The sequence below is a fragment of the Ictalurus furcatus genome, chromosome 18, assembly GCF_023375685.1.
Source record: "Ictalurus furcatus strain D&B chromosome 18, Billie_1.0, whole genome shotgun sequence".
NCBI classification, from domain to species: Eukaryota; Metazoa; Chordata; class Actinopteri; order Siluriformes; family Ictaluridae; genus Ictalurus; species Ictalurus furcatus.
Genome location: NC_071272.1, coordinates 3,098,983 through 3,121,808, shown reverse-complemented (window position 1 = coordinate 3,121,808; position 22,826 = coordinate 3,098,983). Strand labels below are relative to the sequence as shown.

Below are 22,826 nucleotides of genomic sequence, written 5' to 3'. Positions count from 1 at the left end.
GACGTGCACGTGTAAATACAACAACAGTTACTAAAGACAGGACGGTTGGCACAGTGAAGGACCGTACATTGCTGACCAGAACACAGTTCTAGTGGGGGATAAAGTGCAAATAGTCTGGCTCTGGTGGAAAAGACGGGTTGTCCGCTAATTGTAGTGTTGGCAGTTCAATTCCCGGCCCACGTGCGTCCACATGCCGAAGCGTCCCTAGGCAAGACATTGAACCCCAGGTTGCTCTAAATGCCAGGTTAGCGCCTTGCGTGTGTGTGTGTGTGTGTGTGGGTGAATGAGAAACAGTGTAAAGCGCTTTGTAGAACCACTAAGGTTAAAAGGTGCTGTATACAGTTGGGGAAATAAGCATTGAACGTGTCAGCATTTTATTCCAGTAAATATATTTCCAATGAGGTTATTCACATGAAATTTCCACCAGACTTTGGTATTAACTCGAAAAATCCGCAAACATAAAGAATTCACAACGTTACAGTCCATAAATGAAGTGATGTGTAATAAAGAGGAATGACGCATGGGGAAAAAAGTATCGAACACGCTAACTGATCTGTTTTTAATACTTAGTGGAGGTGCCTTTGTTTGCAATGACGGCTTCAAGACGCTTCCTGTATGAAGAAATGAATGGACCGCAGTGTTCAGGTGTGATTTTGACGCGTTCTTCTCAACATATCGTCTTTAAATCTCGTTCAATTGGATTCAAGTCAGCTGATTGACTGGGCTAATAACACCTTGATATTATTTTTTTTTCTCTGAAACCAGTTGAGAGTTTCCTTTGCTGTATGCTTTGGATCGTTGTCCTGCTGGAAGCTCCACCCACGTCTCATCTTCATCATCATGTGTTCAGTACTTATTTCCCCCATGGTGTTTACGGTGTTTTAGGCGCAATTTAAAAAAGAAATGTGCAAAAGTGGAATGGTATTCAGTTGAGTATTAGTGTGTGTGTGTGTGTGTGTATGCATGCGTGTCTGATGGCTTCGGGGAAGAAACCGTTTCACGGTCTGTCCGTAAGGGCCAGAATGCTTCGGTACCTTTTGCCAGACGGCAGGAGGGTGAAGAGTTTGTGTGTGATGCAATCCACAATGCTGTTGATTTTGCGGATGCGGTGTAAATGTCTGTAACGGAGGGAAGAGGGACCCCCGATGATTTTCTCCGCTGTCATCACTATCCACTGCAGGGTCTTGCGATCATAGACGGTGTCGTAGTTGTCTGATTGTTCCTATCTGAGACATTTATATTGCATTTTGTTGTTTTTTTAAAGAGTCTCTAGTGTCATTTTAAGTCGTTTTCCTGGTATTTGGGTTGTATCACATCACATCAACCCGTCGTTGATTACAACCCTGGAGGTGCGAGGCAAATGTCCTTTTTATCGAATAATCATAGAGTAGTTATTAGTTAATGTGAGCTCCGCTGCGTACATTGTTAATACTTGAATGCGGTTAAAGGTTTATCAGTAGGACATTAACATTAATCTCTAGGACATAACAATAACACTAATAATTATCATTAGGCCTCTATTTTGGACAGAAAATCCTTCACAGATTTATTATACACGTACTGTGTGTCTATTAACAACGACCTGTCGTATGGTTTTAAAATTTAGACCGCATATCGTTTCTATATGGACTGTGTTCATTTACTGGATTGTTGGGCTTTGCTACAATTCATTTTTTATTTTTTACAGTTCAGCCTATGTTTTCACAAGTACATAACTTTCATACTTTTCAAGTGTGGATGATGGATGGACTAACCTAATGTATGTTGTTATTTAAACGTGTCTTTGGTGGTTCAAGTTAAAAGGTAATAACGTTAATAAGGCCCCTGGGAAAATGCGTCCTGACTACAGAAAACCTTTGGAAAATTTACTTAATGTGTGTTAACAGAATATTTAACCGGGGACCATAGGAATGACCCCGACACAACTACTACATTAAATAGCTTTCACAGCGCTATTTGGCTTTAGTATCTCGGCAAGTTCATTAAACGCTAGCGAATATTAGACTAATAATTACATGATGCAATTAAAACAAAGCACCAGCAAGTTTTCTAACATTTAAGTTGACTGTTATGTTATTAATATTGTCCAGGTTTGTAAAGCGAGCTAACATATTAGGCTAACTCATATTGTGTAACTGAAATCAGTAGTCTACTGGTCAATAGCAAAATAGCTAGCATTAGGCTAGTATACAGTGTAGTGTATGCTAGCATTAGGCTAGTATACAGTGTAGTGTATGCTAGCATTAGGCTAGTATACAGTACAGTGTATGCTAGCATTAGGCTAGTATACAGTGTAGTGTATGCTAGCATTAGGCTAGTATACAGTGTAGTGTATGCTAGCATTAGGCTAGTATACAGTGTAGTGTATGCTAGCATTAGGCTAGTATACGGTGTAGTGTATGCTAGCATTAGGCTAGTATACGGTGTAGTGTATGCTAGCATTAGGCTAGTATACGGTGTAGTGTATGCTAGCATTAGGCTAGTATACAGTGTAGTGTATGCTAGCATTAGGCTAGTATACGGTGTAGTGTATGCTAGCATTAGGCTAGTATACGGTGTAGTGTATGCTAGCATTAGGCTAGTATACAGTACAGTGTATGCTAGCATTGGGCTAGTATACGGTGTAGTGTATGCTAGCATTAGGCTAGTATACAGTATAGTGTATGCTAGCATTGGGCTAGTATACGGTGTAGTGTATGCTAGCATTAGGCTAGTATACAGTATAGTGTATGCTAGCATTAGGCTAGTATACGGTGTAGTGTATGCTAGCATTAGGCTAGTATACAGTACAGTGTATGCTAGCATTGGGCTAGTATACGGTGTAGTGTATGCTAGCATTAGGCTAGTATACAGTACAGTGTATGCTAGCATTGGGCTAGTATACGGTGTAGTGTATGCTAGCATTAGGCTAGTATACAGTACAGTGTATGCTAGCATTAGGCTAGTATACGGTGTAGTGTATGCTAGCATTAGGCTAGTATACAGTACAGTGTATGCTAGCATTAGGCTAGTATACAGTATAGTGTAAACTAGTAGACAAATTTTGCTAGCAAGTGAACCCCACTCACATGTGTAAGAGAGTGGGAATTGGCAGTGACTAAAATGGGTGCGCATTTCTATTTTCTCCCAGGCGCAGATAGCTTCATTCACCCCTTTTTATTTCCACCCAAGTGCAAATAGCTTCTGTGTGTTCTTAAATCCCACAGCAGTGACTGTACGATGTAGGTAAATGCTGTTTTTATCCCTTAAAGAAACCCAGACAGTGTTCATGTGTATTTACTATTCTCTTCCTCCCTGTGTATAGGTCCTGGACGAAATATAACAAGAAAGAGGCTAAATCCATGACTCCGTTGACTGTTAGCGAGCTCACATTCGGACCTGAATTTTTCTTAGTCAGATTAGATATCGAGCCAGCCCGAGTAATCGATTAGAAAATCAACGATCGTGACTTGCAGGCTCTCTTTTATCTTGCTGCGCTTGTGTCGATGCGATGTCTGGTGTGTGTGTGTGTGTGTGTGTATGATGGATATTACATGTCTCTTTGCAGAGCAGCCCGAGCATTTGGAGAGTACCTTCACGCTCACCCTGAGAGCCGAAACGGATCAGGTCAGCCGCTCATTAGAACTCTCCTCTCCCTCTCCTTTCTTGATAAGCCTTTCTGTGTGCACCTCAAGCTAGAGGTGTGCGTGGGACTTTTTTAAATCACACTCTTACCTGATCCCGAAGGAATTTGAACAAATCCCGTCCGCTCCTGCAGTTACTATTTTTGTGTATTTTCTAACAAACTTAGCTGGTTCTGTTTTCCAAAAGTTAGTTCAACTACAGTGACCCTGGCCAGGATAAAGCAGTTACCGAAGATGAATGAATGGTAAACGCGTCACACAGCAATACACAAGTACTCGATTTGCTTCCTCGAATTCTTTTGTTGGTTGCGGTGGTACCCCTGTCCTGATGCACACCTCTATCTCAAGCCTCATACACATATACTACTGGACATGGCCTCATTTGTCCTTTTTTTCTGGTTCTCTCTGTCTCTGTCATTCTGTATCTCTTTCTGTCAATTAAGATCACTTATTGTCTGACACCCTCATTGGCCACGACTCCGACTCGCCGGATAGTGTTTGTGCCCAGAACCACAACCACCAGCACAGCTTCTCTCTTCAGGACTCGAACAGCAGCGCCGAGCCCAATCTGATCGACCCAACGCTGTGCCTGCTGCAGACTTCAGCCGACCCCTCGACCTCCTCTGAGAGCCGCCTGTCGCTAGAGCGCAGCTTCTCGGTCGAGGAGGAGCAGCAGAAGTGCGTGGAGTGCTCGCTGCAGCCATCACGCGTCTACACCATCAGCGGTGAGAGCGCCATGCTGGCCGGCAGCCGTACCAGCAAGGAGAGCTTGGAGCTGGACGTGCTGAGGGAGGGACGGGACGCCCCGTCTGCCTCCCAAACCCTCGCCCACGCCTCCACCTCCACCTCCTCCTCACCCATCCAGCATCACCACCACCATCATGTCAACCAGCAGCATAACGCCACTGGGCCGAATTTGCAGCAGCCTGCAGGCGGAGCGTCAGGAAGTGCAGGAGCAGGTTCATCGCAGCACCAACACCACCACCATCACCACCATCACCACCACCTCTCGCAGCCCCTGCAGAGTTCCGTCAGCGCCCACAACATCCGCGGATGGGGCGAGGGCAAAGAGTGCGGCCTGGCGTGCGACTTGTGCGCCGGAGAGCCGTCACGCAGCCACGGCTCGCTAGAGCTGGAGAGCAGCGGTCGAGACCCAGGCAAGCAGCGCCGCCCACTAGAGCGCATGAGCAGTGTGGACCGGGTGACTTTTATAGACAGAGGTGAGGCGGGAAAAGAAAACGGAGAGAGAGAGAGAAAGACAGGAGATCAGAAGGGGCGCTTGTTGGATGTTCCGTGGTCTGTATTTTCTTTGTGTCTCTCTCTCTGTGTCTGTGAGCCTCTCTCGCCCTCTGTACAGTGGACTTGTGTGTGTGTGTGTTTTTTTGTGTGCTGAGCAACACATGAAGGGCTGAATTATGCTTCTGAGGATGTATCCTAGCGCCAACTTCCTTTAAAAATTGACTAGAATCTTCATTAGGTCAAAGATAGTAGTGTACAAAAGCATCCAAATATTAATGAGCGCATAATATTATACAGCACTGTTCAGAACGCATAAGCCACAAGAGAAAATCACGACGATGGAACAATGTAACAATCTGATCATAAGCTTTAATGGATTATCTACCATTAGCAGTGATCTGTTTATAGTTATAGTTATAGTTCATGGGTTTGAATCCTGACAAGAGCCATCATTGGCCAGAAGTCCAAGAAAGCGAACCTGGCCGTGGTCTCAAGGTGGGAGGGATGGCATGCTCTCTCTCCTGTCAATCACAGAGACACTAGCCAATCGTTGGCGTCTGTGAGCTCCTGCATGTGGAAGACGGTGGATAGCACGTGATAGCGTTTACCCTCCTGGACTGATAACTGTCAGTATTGTTCCCAGTCCACGCAGGATTTTTGTGATCGTCGCGGCCGAAAACGCTCGGATTTGCTGCGGCTTTTTTTTTCCTTCTTCTTTCTTTCTTTCCAAAATTTGCGACGCAATTTGTGGAGGGTTTTTTTTTTTTTTTTTTTTTTTTTTTTTTGCTTTGTTCGCAGAAAACTTCTTAAATTGGCGCAACTGCAATTGCACGAAATCGTTTGGCACGTCCTTTCGCGGTGTTGCTTGTTGTCAAATGAGATCTTTTAGCCGTACTCATATTCGACGCACGTGAATCTGAGAGAGCGCTCGGACCGGATCTGCGTCGTGATGACGTCGCGGACAAAATCTGCGGTCATTTTTGAAAAATAGCAAGCTCCTCAGAGGATTGCAGATTTCCTCAGATTTATCGCAGAAGGCAAAAATTGATTTGTAAAAACTGAATCGAAATTCAAATCTGTTTCAAATTTAGAATTGAAATGGAATTCATTTCCTATATTAGTGTGTGTGCCAAGGAAAATTAATGTATTTAAAAAATAGGAAGCTGTTCCCTTGTTTTCCGGTTTCTCATTTCGAAACGGAAAAAAAAAAACATTTACGCAACATACACGTTTGTACGTTTTGTTTTTTTTTTTAGACTAATTGGGATCCACAAAAATACATCACCTCCAACTCGTCTTCATGCAGTCATAATACAAACTTGCCTCCTCTTTAAGCTTCCATAAATTATATGATTACCCATAAGCCTTGTCTACACATTTCTATGAAGAGAAAAAATATGCATCTTTGCAGAAGTATACATCAGCCAGAAATTAAATACAGGGTGTCCCAAAAGTCTCCATACACGGGGGACTATGTACGCCAGCACCACGTCGGTTGCGCAGATCTTCCCCGGCGGATCTTCGTGGACGCCCGCTTCATCGGTCGGTCCGCAACACTTCCAGTCTTTTTGAATTTGTTAATAAGTTTGCCGACAGTGTCGAGTCTGATGTGCTCGCCGCGTTTCCTGTTAAAAATTTTGGAAGACATTTTGCTCAAAAGTGTTCATTGTACCCTATGTATGGAGACTTTTGGGACACCCTGTAAGACGTATAAAGTGTTTAGGAAACCCACTATCACAGCTAACTTTACTTTCTCTCCAACAGAAGACAGCCAGTGGTACCCCAAAGAGAACATGTTCAGCTTCCAGACTGCTACCACGACCATGCAGGCGTGAGCAACCCACTGACATCACACACACACTATTAAGTTGCAATTTGCAGTGACCCCGGGGACAGATGGTCCTACAGGTTCTCCAGCCAGACGACACGCACACAATTTCTTCTTTTTTTTAAATTTTTTTTCCCCTGACATTCACACACTCACACTGTCTCAGTGATTCAGCGAGTTGACGAGTACACAGTGAGCAAAGCGCAAACAAAAACACCTCCACACAGCACACATTTATTACAGAAACGCACGTCATCAGCGTTATCAGAGTTGTGACCTTTTTCTCTTTCTCTCCTCTCTGTGTTCTCTGGGCGAACTTCTCCGCTGTTCTGCAGGATCTCGTGAGTAACTTCATTTTGGCCTGTTAAACGCAGGCTTGTCTCAGTAACTCCTGTATCATGTGTAACCTTTATAACCTCCTCACCGTTACAGCTGGCTGATTGACGTTTCCAAAGCAACTCTTCTGGCAGAGTGTAAAGCAGCTAGTTTAAATCAGACAACCGTTCGACATCAAATGTTCAAGAAAACTTATATGTATATATAACACAGATTTGTTGAATTCTTTTGTCATGTACAGACAAAATGCTTACGGATATACAGTTCTGTACTAAAGTCTTCGGCACCCTATTTATTATTTTATTTTATTTGTTTAATTTTTTTTTTACAGACTTTTGTTGTAGATTTTTATTTTATGACTTCGACATTATCAAATCAGTACAGAAACATTTTAGATTTCCAAATGTTAGTTTTCCAGGACAAAATCGAATGTTACTGGAAAAGTTTGTATTAGTATTTGTAAAGAAAGCAGCACACGCCTGTCACGACAACTACTTTTATCGGATGTTATATTGTCTCAGAAGTAATTGCGATAAACGATATCACTGTCGTTTTTTAATTTTTAATGATAATTACAGCCTTTCAAAGAGAAATAATTATTTTAATTCTTAAGAATATTCAGGCATTGTAATGCGATGTTGTGAGTTCCTTACGCTTTAGTCATTCGCCGTGCGTGTTAATGCGTCGTTACGGAAGGGGCGCGTTCACGAAGTGACTCGCCGTTCGACCTAGCGCCTTATTTAAGTTCGCTTGTGCGTTCGCGTCATTTCGTGCAGAAGCGAGTTGTAATGCTTAAACGCACAACGGAGCCACTGTCATTGCAAGCGGATATCCCATCGGCCCGTGTTACATCAAGCAGATTCTCTAAGCTAATACGTGCTTTCACGCGTTCCTGACGACTAAAATTATCCGGAGGATACGTGTTAAAATGTCATTCCCACAACATTAAGTCAAGTTAAAAAATTCATGGCCATGACTTTGATATCTTGTGGCCAAAATATAATAATTCATGGCCTTGAAATATTACATGAACAGCCTCTATATATTATCTCGTGGCCTCAATTAATTACGTTGGGACCACGTTTTTATAAAAAAAAGAATAATAACCTCCATGCCACCTTAGCAGCTCTGCAGAATAAAGTATCATTGCATTACTTTATTCGCGCTAGTCCTCGTTTACCCATTTTTTCCACTTTGGATTGTTTCTATCTCTTCTAGAGATTTCTGTCTCTATCTCTCAGTCGTTTTAGTGATTGCCGGAGTTCTGGTGTGATTAGATATTTCATTAATACTTATTACATCTTGGTAATTGATAATAATTACATAGAATCCTAATTAAAAGTTCAATCATTAGGATGTAATGTCTCAGTGAGTCGTCCACAGACGACGTCTGGGGATTGAAATGGATTTTTTATTATTTTTTTTCCCAGCTGTGAAAACTGTCCTTCATTGTTCTGATGAATCTACGGAAGCCCTGAGAGGCCATGCGTTATTGTTTTTTTTTTTTTGTTTGTTTGTCTTTCTTGTCTTCTCGTGATCATGACTTATTTTTCTCACGATGTCGACATAAGGAAAAGTCGTTTTTTCCTATGAGGTCGGCTTAATTTTCTCGTGAACTAGACATAAGGAAAAGCTGTTTTCTCACGACATAATTTTATCACGAGAACATCTCGCGCCTTGTGAATGACTGGTGTGTTCCGTGCACGCTGGCACCATCACCATCGCAATCATAAATTTAATAATTACCCGCTGTAGAAATGGACTTGAGAGAGAGAGAGAGGGGTGTCTCAGAGGAGACGCAGGGTCGCTAGAGTGTCTCCGACGATCGAGTTGTAGACTCGACAGCCTCCTTCTCAAGTGTCGGATACTAACGTGGAAGGCGTCACTCACTGACGGACATAGAGCTATTTCAGCGTGAGCGAGTCCCTGATGAAAGTAAAAACGAATCGGTTCACCCACGATGCACTGAGATTTTGCTGCCTCCAGAGCAATTAAAAAATCCTTAATGTTATGTTGAGTACATCGAAAGTTGAAGCCCAGATCACGAGAAAACAACTTTTGTTAAATCGATATCACGAGGAAACAATTACTTTGTCGTGTCGAGATCGCGAGGAAATGATGTTGTGAGCGTGAAAAAATTTGAAAAGGAAAAATAATAACGCACGGGCTCTTAGGGCTTCCATACGAATCACACATCATGTATTACAACACCGATTCTGAAAAAGTTGGGACAGTATGGAAAATGCAAAAAAAAAAAAAAAAAAAACAAACAAAAAGACTCATTTGAAAATTCACTTCACCCTGTACTGTATTGAAAGCACATTATTAAGACATTATTTGATGTTTTACTTTTTAAAATGGAATTCATTTTTGAAAATATATACACATTTCAAATCTGATGACTGCGGCAAACTCCAAAAAAGTTGGGACAGCCGACTGTTTACCGCCGTGTAACATCACCTTCTCTTTTTATAACACTTATGAAGCGTTTGGACGCTGAGTGAAGTGGTTAAGTTTAGCAAGCGGAATTTTCCCTTGGATTCCTCGAATCTTTTAATTATATCGTGCACTGTAAGAGGTGAAATGCCCCAAAATCCTACCGATTTGTCTCTGGGGAATGCTGTTCTCAAAGTGTTGGATTGTTCGCTGACGCGTCTGTCGGCAGATCGGCGAGCCTCGACCCGTCCTCGCTCTTGAAGGACTAGGCCTTTTTTGGAGACGACTCATATACTACGATTAGACGTTCGCCTCACCTGTTTCACATCACCTTCTTATTTCAACTCATCACATCGATATTAGTCTTAAATTGCCCCTGTCCCAACTTTTTTGGAACGTGTTGCGTGCGTCAGTTTCAAAATAAATGTTTACCTTCAAAAAAAAAAAAAACAAAACCGATGCAGTTGATTAATACCTTGTCTTTCAAATACCTCGTCTTTATACGTTTTCAAAGTCAAAGTACGTTTACCGATCACTCCTTTTTGTTTTTATGAGCATTTTCCATACTGTCCCAACTTTTTCGGGATCAGGGTTGTATATAAAATATGGAGAGAGAGGGAAAAAAAAAAGAGCTCGGAGTAAACCTCCGACTATTGTACGCAGTCCAATCACTGCGATAATGTTTTTAATCGTTTTTTTTTTCAAACTCCCGCACAGATGTCAGTGAAGTTGATTAGACAGGAAATGATTGTGGTTAATAGTAAAGCAGTTCTTAGAGAGTGAGTGATCGAGCGTAGCCAGCGGTATTGAATATGCCGTGTGTCTTTTTCAGACCCGTGCGCTATATGAATAAATATCCTCAGAGGCAGGTCCTGAAGATGAGAGAAATGTAATTGAAACAGGCCCGAATGAGTTCCTTAAATGCTCCGGAGACAGCCGGTGGCGGTTTCGCAATCATTCGTCCGGGAGATCGAATGAGAAGAAAAGAAACGGTGGAAGTGAGAAGAGAAGGGGAGGGGGAATGAGGGAGGACAGGTGAAAAATTGTTGTATAATCCGAGTGAATGTGGAAGGTGTGTGTTTGGGTTTGGCGAAGGGGGTGTATATACTGTATGTACGCACGATGCCCGGCTACTTCAGGAGAAGGACGATGTGACCTGGACAAGCTTCTGAATTGAGGAGAGGAATTGAGTAGCAAGCAGGGACTCACACACTCCATCTGAAAGCCTCCACACACACACACACACACACAAAGAAACAGAAGAATAGAAAGAAGAATGGGAGACAGGGGAAGGAGAGGAAGAACATAAAGAAATAAAAAATGGCACAGGGGGTGCAGGGAACATCTCTTGTTGAGGATGAAAAAAAACAAATCACAGTCATCTTTCTCCCCTTCTGTCTTTCTTTTGTCCCCTTATAAAGCTAGGTGATAACATTCAATCACGTCCAAGATGCGCACGGGTAAGAGACAGGTGCGAAGGGAAGAAAAGAGCGCGTGCGATCACTTTCTCATTCTCTCCGCTCGTTGCGTGTCTTTCTTTCATTCCGTCGCCCGACGACTGCCCTGCCAATTATTCCCAAGTCACTACGTTGTAATTAAGTGTCGATGATAGCGTTGAACTACGGCAGTGTTTCCTCGCCCTCTCCTCCACTTGTTGTGATTGTTTGTGTATGGTTATAATAGTAATGAGAGTCGTGTGATACCCGTGTAGGCGGAAACTGGGGCAGAATGATAATTGTGAGCAGTGGGTGAAGCAGGAAACGACGCTGAATAAGTCAATCATTCGTGTCTAAATGTGCTCAGAGCGAAGGAAAATGCATCGAGTAGGTCAGCATGTGTCAGGCTGTTGACCCCAGTGACAGGACGTTGATTGACCAAGAGAAAGGCTCGTGAGAAACCTGAAGGGGGAAAAAAAAAAGGGTGTAATTTAACGTCTCTATTAAAGGAACACTCCAGTATTTCCAGTCCATGTAGGTAGAAACTGACACTGCATGTTCACAGTGTTTACACAGAGTTTCTGATATACAACCACACCACTTAGAGATCCAGATTTTCCGACATCACTGAGCTGTGATGCACGGTAGTAGAGGCTATGGGAGTCGGAGAACGAGGAGATTCGAGGTGTAAGAGCCAGAGTAGGTGGTTTTTTGGGGGGGTTTTTTTAGGGGTTAGTTAGGTGTTGACGGAAGAGCTGGGTCTTTAGCTGTTTTTTGAAGACGGTGAGAGATTCTGCGGTCCGGATCGAAGTTGGAAGTTCATTCCACCACTGAGGGACAGTTAGTGTGAAGGTTCTGGAAAGGGACCTTGAGCCACGTCGAGTAGGCACTACTAAGCGTCGGTCGTTAACCGATCGCAGATTGCGTAAGGGAACGTAAGCCTTCGGGAGAGTTGAGGTAGGGGGGCGCTGTTCCAGACAAGGTCTTGTACGTGAGCGTCAAGGCCTGGAATTTGATCCGGACAGCTACAGGAAGCCATTGGAGGAGATGGAGCGGGGTGTGACGTGGGTTGTCTTGGGCTGGTTGAAGACGAGGCTGCTGCATTCTGAATCCTATCAAATATGGGATCATAATTTGATCGTCAAAGAACAGTATACAGGGCAAGAGTTGTTACTTTCATTCATCTAGCATTGTTTGTAGACATTTTTTCTCTCCTAGTCAGAATTTGCTCCTTGTGAGTTTTACGTTGATGTTTTCTCATGTTTGCTTGCACTGTATAAAGACCCCGTAGTAGCTTCTCTTGATATTTTCTGTAGCACAGTACGCAGTCTGCTTTGCTATGATCGCCAGATCGCTGTCATTTCATCATTTCTGATTATGTTCACAGCGTACACTAGGCTTACATCATCACGTATTGGATGTTGGCATCTGAGCGTTTTTTTTATGACTATAAGTGAAATAAGTACGATATTAGACTGATACCGGATACCAGTATTGGCATTGATGCATCCCAATTCATTTCAGCTATAGAGAGTTGTTTCTTAGTAGTTTACCAACACGTGTCTGGAAAAGGTTGACATTCCTGATTTTGTTTTGATAAATTGTTAGCCTCAGGCATTAGCCTGAGTCTAGCAAGTGTTGTATAACAGTTTTAACCGACTAAATGGAGCCGCGTTTGTCTTCTCATGTCAAAACACATTTGAATACATTATGACTATGTTGAACGGGGCATGGTGGTTTAGTTGGGGGTCGGGGGTTTGAATCCCGCCTCCGTCTTGTGTGGGCGGAGTTTGCATGTTCTCCCCGTGCTTTTGGGGTTCTCCTCCGGGTACCCTGGTTTCCTCTCCCAGTCCATAGACATGCGTTGTAGGCTGATTGGCATTTCCAAATGTGTACGATAAGTGGTATGGAAATTGGATGGATGGATGATTATATCGGTAACATAATCTCACATTCTTCCTTCTCAACAAACAGTTTTCTTCATCTCTGAGATTCAAGTAAACAGGCTCAAATTCTATAGAGCTTAGTAAGGTTTATTTGTCTCCATTGTGTCTGTCTGTGTGGGGGAAATGACTGAAATGGCTAATTAGAGGCAGAATGTACAATACGAGCAGCATGTGCTCTTTAATATGTCAGACTATCCTCTCAGATTCTGTTCATCTGTTCACTATTTTGATTCAGTAATCCTGATTCTTTCCCTTTTCCCTTCTTCTCTTTCCTTCAAATGAACGTGTGTGCAGAAATTTCCGGAAGCACCTTCGAATGGTGGGCAGCAGAAGAATGAAAGCTCAGAGTGAGTCACTGTGTGTGCATGTGTATGAGTGTCTTATTGAGTGCATGATTGACTTCATTTGTGCATTGTTCTATTTGTTTGTTTGTTTGTTTGTTTTTTTTTGGGGGGGGGGGGGTGTATTCCGGGTGGTCCTGTTCTCCTTGTTGATAATGAACTGGAACTATTTCTTGGTCTTACACGGTGTGTTGGGAGTTTGTTTGAGCAGGATAGGAAAAAAAAAGCAGGAAAATCACAGCGTTAGTCTAGGCAATGATGGAGAGAAGGTGAGAAGTGTGTGTGTGTGTGTGTGTGTGTGTGTGTGTGTGTACTGTACGTGGAGCCGTGAAGCATGTGGTTAGTGGTCCAGACATCTCTACATCATGTGTGACGCATATTAAGCAGGCACAGTGTGAGAGCAGTGTGTGATGAGGGAGAGAGAGTGTGTGTGATCATCTCTCCACCTCCACTAGCCTTTGCAGAGCGCAGGGCGAAGAGCTTCAACCGCTCCTGGAGCGACCCGACCCCGGTCAAGCAAGACTCGCTACCCGACTCAAAAGACAGTGAGTCAACCCATTAACCCACCCCTGCACACTGCCCTGATTACACACATGCACAGACAGACACATTAGGACGCTTACATACACCCAGTCATCATGCGTTTAGCTGAATGTAGGACATGCACACATCTCGTCTATCCTAACTCTAAGACTAATCGTTAGACGTTTGCATTAAAATGTTCCATTTTAATTCAATTTCTTTCAGTTAGTCCTAGCTAATTCCCACCGACTAGCTAGTTCTTCACATTCGAATAACAAAAGTACCATTAGCAGGAGTCCAACATATCGTAATTTGGCCGAGGAAGGGAAGGTGTCGGGAAGGAAGGCATTCCTCCTTCCATACTCTCCTCTATTCTGTGTACATGAACTAAAATTCAAAGAGAAATGTCATGTCTTCTATCTAGAGAGGACAGCCAGTTATGCCTTCTTGGACTCCTGTTGCATCACTGGGATTCAAATTGATGAGTAGATGTGTCATGGGGACTGGGAATTTGTGCAACACAACAACAAAAATGCAAGCACAGGAATTTTATTTTACTATAATATAGACAGGAGGAAGTGATCAGAAGGAAAGATTTTGGGACGAAGTGGCCACTACTAAATAATCACGAGTTCCCGCTAAAAATAACAAGACTTTGGCTGCTAGTGTTTTCTATTAGCTCGCACCTCCATGCTTTGCAAATTCATGGGATGAGCTTGTTATAGACTGAAGGCCATATTCAAATAGGGTGACTTAAGTGCAAAAGTTCCATCAATATTTATGCAGGGAAGGTTATGTGGATTCGCAGCCTGGTTACGAAGTCCCCATGAAAACAAAATTGATGTTTTGGGACTTTTTTTAGTATGCGCCCGTTAGCCGTAAAGTTATCTATAAGCTAGTGCGCTCCAAAACAATGACAAAATTTGCATTTAGAAAGTATGTGGAAAAATAAAAATTTGGACCAACCATTTTGATGACATCGTTCTGCACTTCAGATTTTCTGTCCAATCAGACGCGCTCTAGAATCTTAATCGTCCCAACCCCCCCCCCCCCCCCCCCCCCCCCCCCAGTTGTAAGTTTCCTGGCTGTGAGGTTAGCTAAACACCATTGGCTATTTAAAATGTGGGAGGGCCCACTCGATATATCCCGCCCTGACTTTCTGTTTCAGTGGAAAATTTCTTCAGCAACTTCAACTTAAAAAGGCAGACTTTATTCAGTATCCTCTAGACCACCGCCTTAAAACTGCCTTTAAACTTACCTTTAAGCCCACTTAAGAAGCAGATTGAGATTTTTATTCTGTCAAATGTAACATGATGTAAAATGGCTTCCACCCTCATTATTCAGCCGGTTATAAAATAGCACTTGGTCCAGCACATCCTATTATCGCGCATTTTAATTCTCTAAACTGTGCACTCACCGTTAACTGTGTGCACGACTTCATGTGCCCGCGAGATATTAAATAGAAATCGTAACGCGGTCCTTAGAAATCATTTAGAGCCGAATCATCTAAACCGAAACATTTCGAATGGGTGACGTCCCATGCACAGCTCTACTCATGATCTACCGATGATCGTGCGACAGGTTAGACCATTTCACACACACCCACACACACACACACACACACACACACACACACACACACACACACAGAGTGCTGTGCTTCTTCTTGTGCTGCTGCTGACTCTGACCTTGTCTGTTTGTCTTCTTCTGAGTGGGGTTCTGTCTCCAATTTTGTGTTCCTCACTCTCTCTCTGTGAGTATCTGTCTCAGCTGGAGTGTCTAGGGCTTCTGAGAGAGAGAGTTTGTGTGTGCATATGTGTGTGTGTGTGTGTGTGCGTGTGTGTGGTCTGCAGAAATCCGTGTCAGCATGTGACATTCTATACGTGTAGTTTGTTATCGTTTTGTCTCTTTGTGCCGCCTACGTTACATGGGGAATTTGTGTCTATGGGAAAAGGGAGCTGTCTGATTGTCAATTTGGTCTTATTATCCGAGTGTTAGTTTCTCTTTCTTCTTTCCTTCTTATGCTGCCAGGTATTTCCGTGCTTTCAAAAGAACTTTACGGATACTATTTCCTTGTTGATCTCTCTCTTTTTTTTTTTTTTTTTTTTTTTTATGTCATGGAGTCTACTGTATTCAAAACTTATTCTGCATCCACTGTCTCTCTGTTTGGGACTGACCCGAGTCCGGTGCATTGTGCTGTGCCGTGTCGTGTTGTGCTGTAGGTGGGGATCTGCAGATGCCGTCTGCTGCACAAGATGAGGGAGGCTGTAACGACACGGGCTGGGAGGAGGAGAAAGAGATGGAGCGACTGGCCTGTGAAAGCGATGACTTCATCCCTCCGAAAGTCATGGTGAGCTTTGCCAACTTTCCTCAGAATCAATCGAGAAGCTTAGCCGAGGCCATATGTTACGAGTGTATTAATTAGACATGATAGCATTTTTTTTTTTTTTTTGGTCATCTTGTCTGTGTACATCTCGTCAAAACAGGATTACTCTACATAAATCTTTATTTAATATTACCATATTTAATGTATACGTCATGCTTGCACAAAAACGAATAGTCTGGATCTACTGTGCTGCAATGCGAAAGGACCCACCACACACAGAAAAGTGTTCCTAAATGTTTTGCATTCATGCACTCTTTATTAATTTATTAATCGCGAATCAAAAAGAGAGCCGGCAGTAGCATAGCATGGTTTTTCAATTTGCGCATATAAAACATTTTGACGTCGGTTTCGGGCTTCATAAGGTTATAAATATGGCTCCTGAGCAGACCACTACATCTTGCACACTGCCATCTCAAATAAAAAATGATTTAACATGCAGTGAAGTCTGAGGACGTGCTTACAGCTTGACTTCGCAACAAAGCAATAAAATACCAAGTAACAATAAAAAACAATGATCTGGCAAAAAGAGTAGAAAAGATATTAGTCGTACTAGTCTCTAATTAGATTATCTTTCTATATGATGAGACATTTTGTGTATTAATTCAATTTTGGTAGTAGGTAGCTGAAGCGGTCTGTTTTAAAAGTCTTTCTACTGTTCCCTCCAAAGCCACGCCCCCAAAACGCACGCACAGGCTTAATACCAGTGCAAGAGGCGGAGCTTCCTGATTTGATGTTGAGTCTGGAGTGCCAAAGAGACATGAAATGTTCTTCTGAGCTGATATTTATTGAAGCTACTAGAATGTGATTTTAAAATGATTTAGAAAGTGTTCTGATCCCTCCACAATCACTCCACCTTCACCGGAAGATCACATCTTTCTTTACAGGGACTACATCTGTGACGTCCTTTCATTTTGTCAGGCTAATTTAGTTCTTATTTTTTTTTTTTTTTCTTTCCAGTTGATATCATCGAAAGTTCCTAAGGCGGAGTATGTCCCCAATATTATTCGCAGAAATGACCCTTCCATTATCCCCATACTTTATGTAAGTCCACACTGCATAAAGCTCTACACTATCATGGACAAGGAATGACATTAAAATTGTACACAGTTCTAGCAAGTTATCATCCAAAGGTGTGGGCTTGAGTCACATGACCTGGACTCGAGTTACTCATGACCCAATAATAAAACACTAAACAGTCTTTAATAATAATTTATCATTTTTTTAAATTGTTACATAAAATTGTAGTGTTTATAGTGTTAAATGATTTCTTGTTCCTTTACACTATCATGGCTGATTCTAATCTACTTTTTTTTTATGTCCAGTAACAAATTAAGCATCTTATTTAATGTGTAGCTGCATGTATTACCATGGACAGAATATTTTGTCTGGAAAAATAAGATTCTACGACAACAATAGTTATTCATTTAGACTACTTTGCTGGAATTACATATTGAAATTGTAGGAAATTTGTTTAGGACTTAGATCTTCACTTGGGTCTTGTCTCTCTTTACTTGGGACTCTTCTTGAAACTTGTCTGTCTTTACTTAAGTCTTGACCTGGGACTTGTCTATCTTTATTTGGGTCTTTATTTGGGACTTGTCTGTCTTTATTTGTGACATGACCCGGGACTTGTCTATCTTTATTTGGGTCTTTATTTGGGACTTGTCTGTCTTTACTTACTTCTTGACCTGGGACTTGTCTATCTTTATTTGGGTCTTTATTTGGGACTTGTCTGTCTTGACTTAAGTCTTGAGCTGGGACTTGTCTATCTTTATTTGGGTCTTTATTTGGGACTTGTCTGTCTTTATTTGTGACATGACCCAGGACTTGTCTATCTTTATTTGGGTCTTTATTTGGGACTTGTCTGTCTTTATTTGTGACATGACCCGGGACTTGTCTATCTTTATTTGGGTCTTTATTTGGGACTTGTCTGTCTTTATTTGTGACATGACCCGGGACTTGTCTATCTTTATTTGGGTCTTTATTTGGGACTTGTCTGTCTTTATTTGTGACATGACCCGGGACTTGTCTGTCTTTATTTAGATCTTTACTTGGGACATGACTAGGCACTTGTCGATCCTTTCTTGGGACTTATCTTGAAAATTGTCTGTCTTTTACTTTCGCCATGACTTCGGACTTGTCTGTCTTTTACGTGGGGTTTTGACTTAGGAATGGTCTATCAATACAAACTTGCGTCTTTTCTTTGCTCTGGACTGTCTTTACTTTGGTCTTGACTTGGGGTTTTTCTGTCTTGACTCAGTGTCGAGATTTGAGACTTAATTTTTTTTTTTTTATGAAACAAAGACTTGTTCCCACCTCTGGTATCGTGTATCCAATCTTATCCGGAAAGGGCCAGGTGTGGGTGCAGGTTTTAATTCCGACCAAGCAGAAGCCATAGCTGAGTCCATTGGAAGCCAAGATCAACCGATTAAACAGCTGGAAACAGGTGTGGCTCCTGCTTGATTGGAATGAAAACCTGCACCCTCACCGGCCCTTTGTGGATAAGATTGGACACCCCTGCTGTATAGCGTGACCTTTTCAAACACATTTGAAACTCTCAGAACAAGTATCACCACACATAGTGCAGTATTATAGAAATGATTCTTTGTTGTTTGTTTGTTTTTCTGCATTTATTAATCACTCAACATGAATCTTTTTACATCTAGGATCATGAGCATGCGACATTCGATGATATTTTGGGTAGGTAGTCATGTGTGGTTGATGTCTGTGTATATGTGCTGTGTCAGACTTGTTTGTTCGTTTTTGCTGTTTTCTCTGGCTGTGGTGTTTTTTTTTTTATTTATATATATATATATATATATATATATATATATATATTTGGAATGGCATTGTAATCATCAGCACTGGCTTGCATGAGGCCTGAAATGAAGAACTCGGACTGCAGTATAATAATGATGACTCAGAACGATGATGATAAACTGTAGCTTGTTGTTCTGAGAATTTGTCGTGGTGTATGGTGGTACTTTAATGTCGAACTAAATGATCGAGAGAAAAAAAAATTGTAAATCTTGACTGTACGTGCTAGCGCTAATCCGTGTTGTTGCCTATGTCCTGTAGAGGAGATTGAGAAAAGACTGACTTCCTATAGGAGAGGATGCAAGATCTGGCGCATGCTCATCTTCTGTCAGGTGAATTTACATGAAATGTGGCCACTCGGAGAATGCTGTAGCGACTCAGCAGTGTGTCATATCGTACCACGTCCAGTCACATTATCTTACAAGCAAAGTGTATTACTGTTTGCTATGTGTGAGTCTTATGTATATGTGTGCCTATGAGGCTGAATTCTCTTATGAATTAAACTCTTTAAGGGTGGACCAGGGCATTTGTACCTGCTGAAGAATAAAGTGGCCACTTTTGCCAAGGTGGAAAAAGAGGAGGACATGAGCCAGTGAGTAAAATCGATGTTTGTCCGCTCCATTACGGACATCTCAAGGATTTTTTCCCCTTCTCACTCTGTTTGTATGTCTGTGTGTCTAGGTTTTGGAAAAGGCTAAGCAGATTTATGAGTAAAGTAAACCCAGAGCCTAACCTGATCCATGTCATGGGCTGCTATGTACTGGGGAATCCTAATGGAGAAAAGGTAGGCCTGATGCTCGTGTTCGATTGCTGAATCAGTTCAGACCCCAAGGAAAGAGTACAAGCTCGTACACTGATGATAGGAGAAGTGGTGGTGTATTGATGCAGAAAAGCTGCAGTAACTGGTGTTAAATGTCTATACAAAGCTGTAATAAGATAAGACTTTGGAAATTGACTGATAATAAATTGGGAGAACGTTGGGTAAAACTCATCTCGCTCACTTTAGCTAGTTAGCTAATCAATAGCAGGGATTATAGCCAAGTCTGTGCTGAGGCTTGCTCCCGAGTTTGAATCCCAGTGATGCCGCAGCAATCCAGTAGAGCATATTGGCCCTGCGCTCTGGATGTTAAAGCTGGGATTCTTCTTGTCTTTGTTGATCAGAATTCCACTCGTCAGTTGAAGGTGTTTGCTAGCTTACGTGTAGACAGAATATGCCAGTCAAAGCTCCTCAGAACCAGGTGCTCGGCCATCCTGTGACATTACTTCAATCTCCTACATTCATAACTGTCATGTCACTCACCAACAGGCGGGAATTAGCTACGACTAAACTGCCAACTCCGAAGAGGAATAACGCATAGTCGCCTTTTAAAATCGCTTGTCCCCTCGGAGAAATGGCCGACATTTTCCCTGTAGATTAACTGCTCTAACTGTTCGATCGTGTCGATGCTGCCAGGCACAGGAGAGCAAAGGAAACAAATGTTTTTAATCATTTTCTTACTTGGAAGAATTGTTTGGAAAATTTGACACTTGGTTGTATTTCTATTTAATCTTTCCTACCCATCAACAAATTCAGCCAATTTTTCTCATTTTTCAGCCTGAAAAGAAAAGTACAGGTTTTGACCATTTTTTGTTGCATCCTTTATACATCTAGTTGTCTGTATCCTTGCCTAATGTTAGCTAGGTTGGACACCACTGGTAGATTTTATTTCAACGTAATGAACTAAAAACATTTTACATTCCCTGTTTACCTTGACAGAAAGTCAGAAGGCAGCATCGGTGAATCTTTCAAGCGGGAACGTTGAGTCAAGTTGAGCGCACCGGCCAGATGGTTGCTAATGAGCGAAAGGGGCCGGACTTCCAGTGGCTGTCAGTTTATATTGGTTCGAAACATCTACGCAACTGTTTTTCATTCCAGATTCGTGTATTGTTTGGTTCATCTGGGGAAGGAACAAACGTTGCTCGGCTGACGTTTTTTTTAAATGATAACTCGTTAGCAGGTCTGAAACAAAGAGTTGTCACGGTCACTTGCCTTTTTCTTGGTATGCTACGCACGCGCGGTTTATGTGCACTTCGATAACTAGTGCACATCACATCGCTTATATCTCTGTTCGGCTGCCTCCCCAAGGTTGCAGGAATACAGAAAATACACACGGTGTACTGGAACACTGTGACAAAACATCCATTTTAAGGCTTACAGTGCTAAACAGTGCCTGTTCTGAACTTTTGTAATTGCTGATTTAATAAAGATGAATACAATGACAGTTCATCAAACCCTCTCTGCCTTTCTGCTATAATCCATTATCTCACTTCAAGTCATGACTCATAGCCCCTGGGGTCTGGTGTAGCAATAAATGGCCATGTTCATCTGTCCTCCATGTCACTCTCCTCCTTTTTCTCTCTCTCTCTCTCTCTCCGTCTGTCTGTCACTTTGTCTCATTTTGTCTCGGCCACCTGCCTGCCTGTGCCTGTCAGACAGTCGGTCCCTTGTTGGTTACGTAATCCAGAGACTGAAGTGTCATCATGTGTCTTCATGGCATCAAAGCGCACCCAGATTAAGAGTTGTCCACTTTTATAAAATGAAGCCATGTGTGTTAAGAGACTTCCAGTACTTTGGCGATATGGAAATGTTTGATCTTTTTTTGTGTGAGGTTATTTGTCAGCTGGTGAGGTTTTAACCCTGGGGCATTTTAGCACTTGTCCAGTATCCAAACAATTTAATTAGAAATTGTCTGTCGTGCCAATAGCCAATGCAGCAATGAACTTTTCTGTATGTAACTAACTATATATGTGACCTCCTGTAATCCGAGTGTGACTGACAAATGTGTGAATGTAGTCTGTTCTTTACAAGGAAGTGTTGACCTTTCTCACTAGAACTTTATATACATCTTAGCGTTGACATTTCTGGCTAATATCTGGTTCTTAAAGCAAAACTCTGAGTGGTTCTAGTGCTAATTTGCTAGTTGTTGTTGTATTTTCTTTATTCCTGTAAGAAGTTAGTGTTTGTGTGGGGGACATTGCTAATGGAATTGCAGTGATGTTTAATGTTTTATTTATTTTTTAAATTGACAGGTCTAGGGTTAGCCTGCAGTTAGCTTCTCGACACAGCGAGAGTTTCTTTTCTCACTCGCCATTTTTTTCATACTTAAGAGAAATCCGACAGAGAAATGGTGGTCTCCATTTGGCATTTGCTTGCGCTCCAGATGATTTGCAGCTAGCAGTTGTCTTGTCAGATATTGATGAGTAAAAAAACAGGTTCGTTGTTATTATTATTATTATTATTATTTTTTTATTCTCGCTTGTTGCCGTGCTGTTTTGTTGCGGCCTATGGTTTGATTAGCACGAGGCTTTGAAATTAACCCGCAACTGAAGATCATCATACACCACCAAACATTTCTAAAGCTGTCCTAAGAAATGCGGTAGAATTTCTGCTCTAAATCGAGTACATTTGTTTAAGTGACAGTGACGGGTTAGGCAGGAAGATTGTGCTAAACACTTTAGGAAATCCTAAGCCGGACAGACATTCCCGGATTTGGTCTAGGCTCTAAGCCGTGCCGGAGTAAAAGCGTGGTAATTGGTGCATTTGAAGGTTTCTTCAGCTTGCCCTTCCAGACAGCCGTTTGAGACGATTGAACAAGATGCTTGTGGCTGTAAAGAACATGTTGTTATTCTGGCAGAGTTAGCCATTTTGTATATGGCTTCGGGGGGGGGGGGGGGGAGAGAAGGGTGAGAAGGACTGGTTGAGAGGGAGGCAGGATTAATTGGTGTCTCTGCTTATCGTCTGCCAACAGCTGTTCCAGAAGCTGAAGAACCTGATGAGGCCTTATTCAGTCACCTTTGAGTCACCGCTGGAGTTATCTGCACAGGGTGAGGAACACACACACACACACACACACACACACACTTTTCTCTCTCCCCG

The 22,826-nt window shown here is 42.3% G+C and overlaps 1 protein-coding gene across 1 annotated transcript in view; it reads left to right on the top strand.

The window, feature by feature from the left end:
- The window catches only part of nsmfa (NMDA receptor synaptonuclear signaling and neuronal migration factor a), a 42,225-nt gene that overhangs the window by 11,060 nt on the left and 8,339 nt on the right, over positions 1 to 22,826 (top strand). Inside the window, exons 2-14 of the mRNA XM_053648699.1 lie at positions 3,548 to 3,606; positions 4,067 to 4,843; positions 6,627 to 6,693; positions 7,026 to 7,031; positions 13,139 to 13,191; positions 13,641 to 13,730; positions 15,930 to 16,057; positions 17,051 to 17,134; positions 18,760 to 18,793; positions 19,172 to 19,242; positions 19,423 to 19,502; positions 19,592 to 19,694; positions 22,699 to 22,774. Of these exons, the coding sequence (XP_053504674.1) occupies positions 3,548 to 3,606; positions 4,067 to 4,843; positions 6,627 to 6,693; positions 7,026 to 7,031; positions 13,139 to 13,191; positions 13,641 to 13,730; positions 15,930 to 16,057; positions 17,051 to 17,134; positions 18,760 to 18,793; positions 19,172 to 19,242; positions 19,423 to 19,502; positions 19,592 to 19,694; positions 22,699 to 22,774 (1,628 nt within the window). The remainder of the gene's footprint in view (positions 1 to 3,547; positions 3,607 to 4,066; positions 4,844 to 6,626; positions 6,694 to 7,025; positions 7,032 to 13,138; positions 13,192 to 13,640; positions 13,731 to 15,929; positions 16,058 to 17,050; positions 17,135 to 18,759; positions 18,794 to 19,171; positions 19,243 to 19,422; positions 19,503 to 19,591; positions 19,695 to 22,698; positions 22,775 to 22,826) is intronic.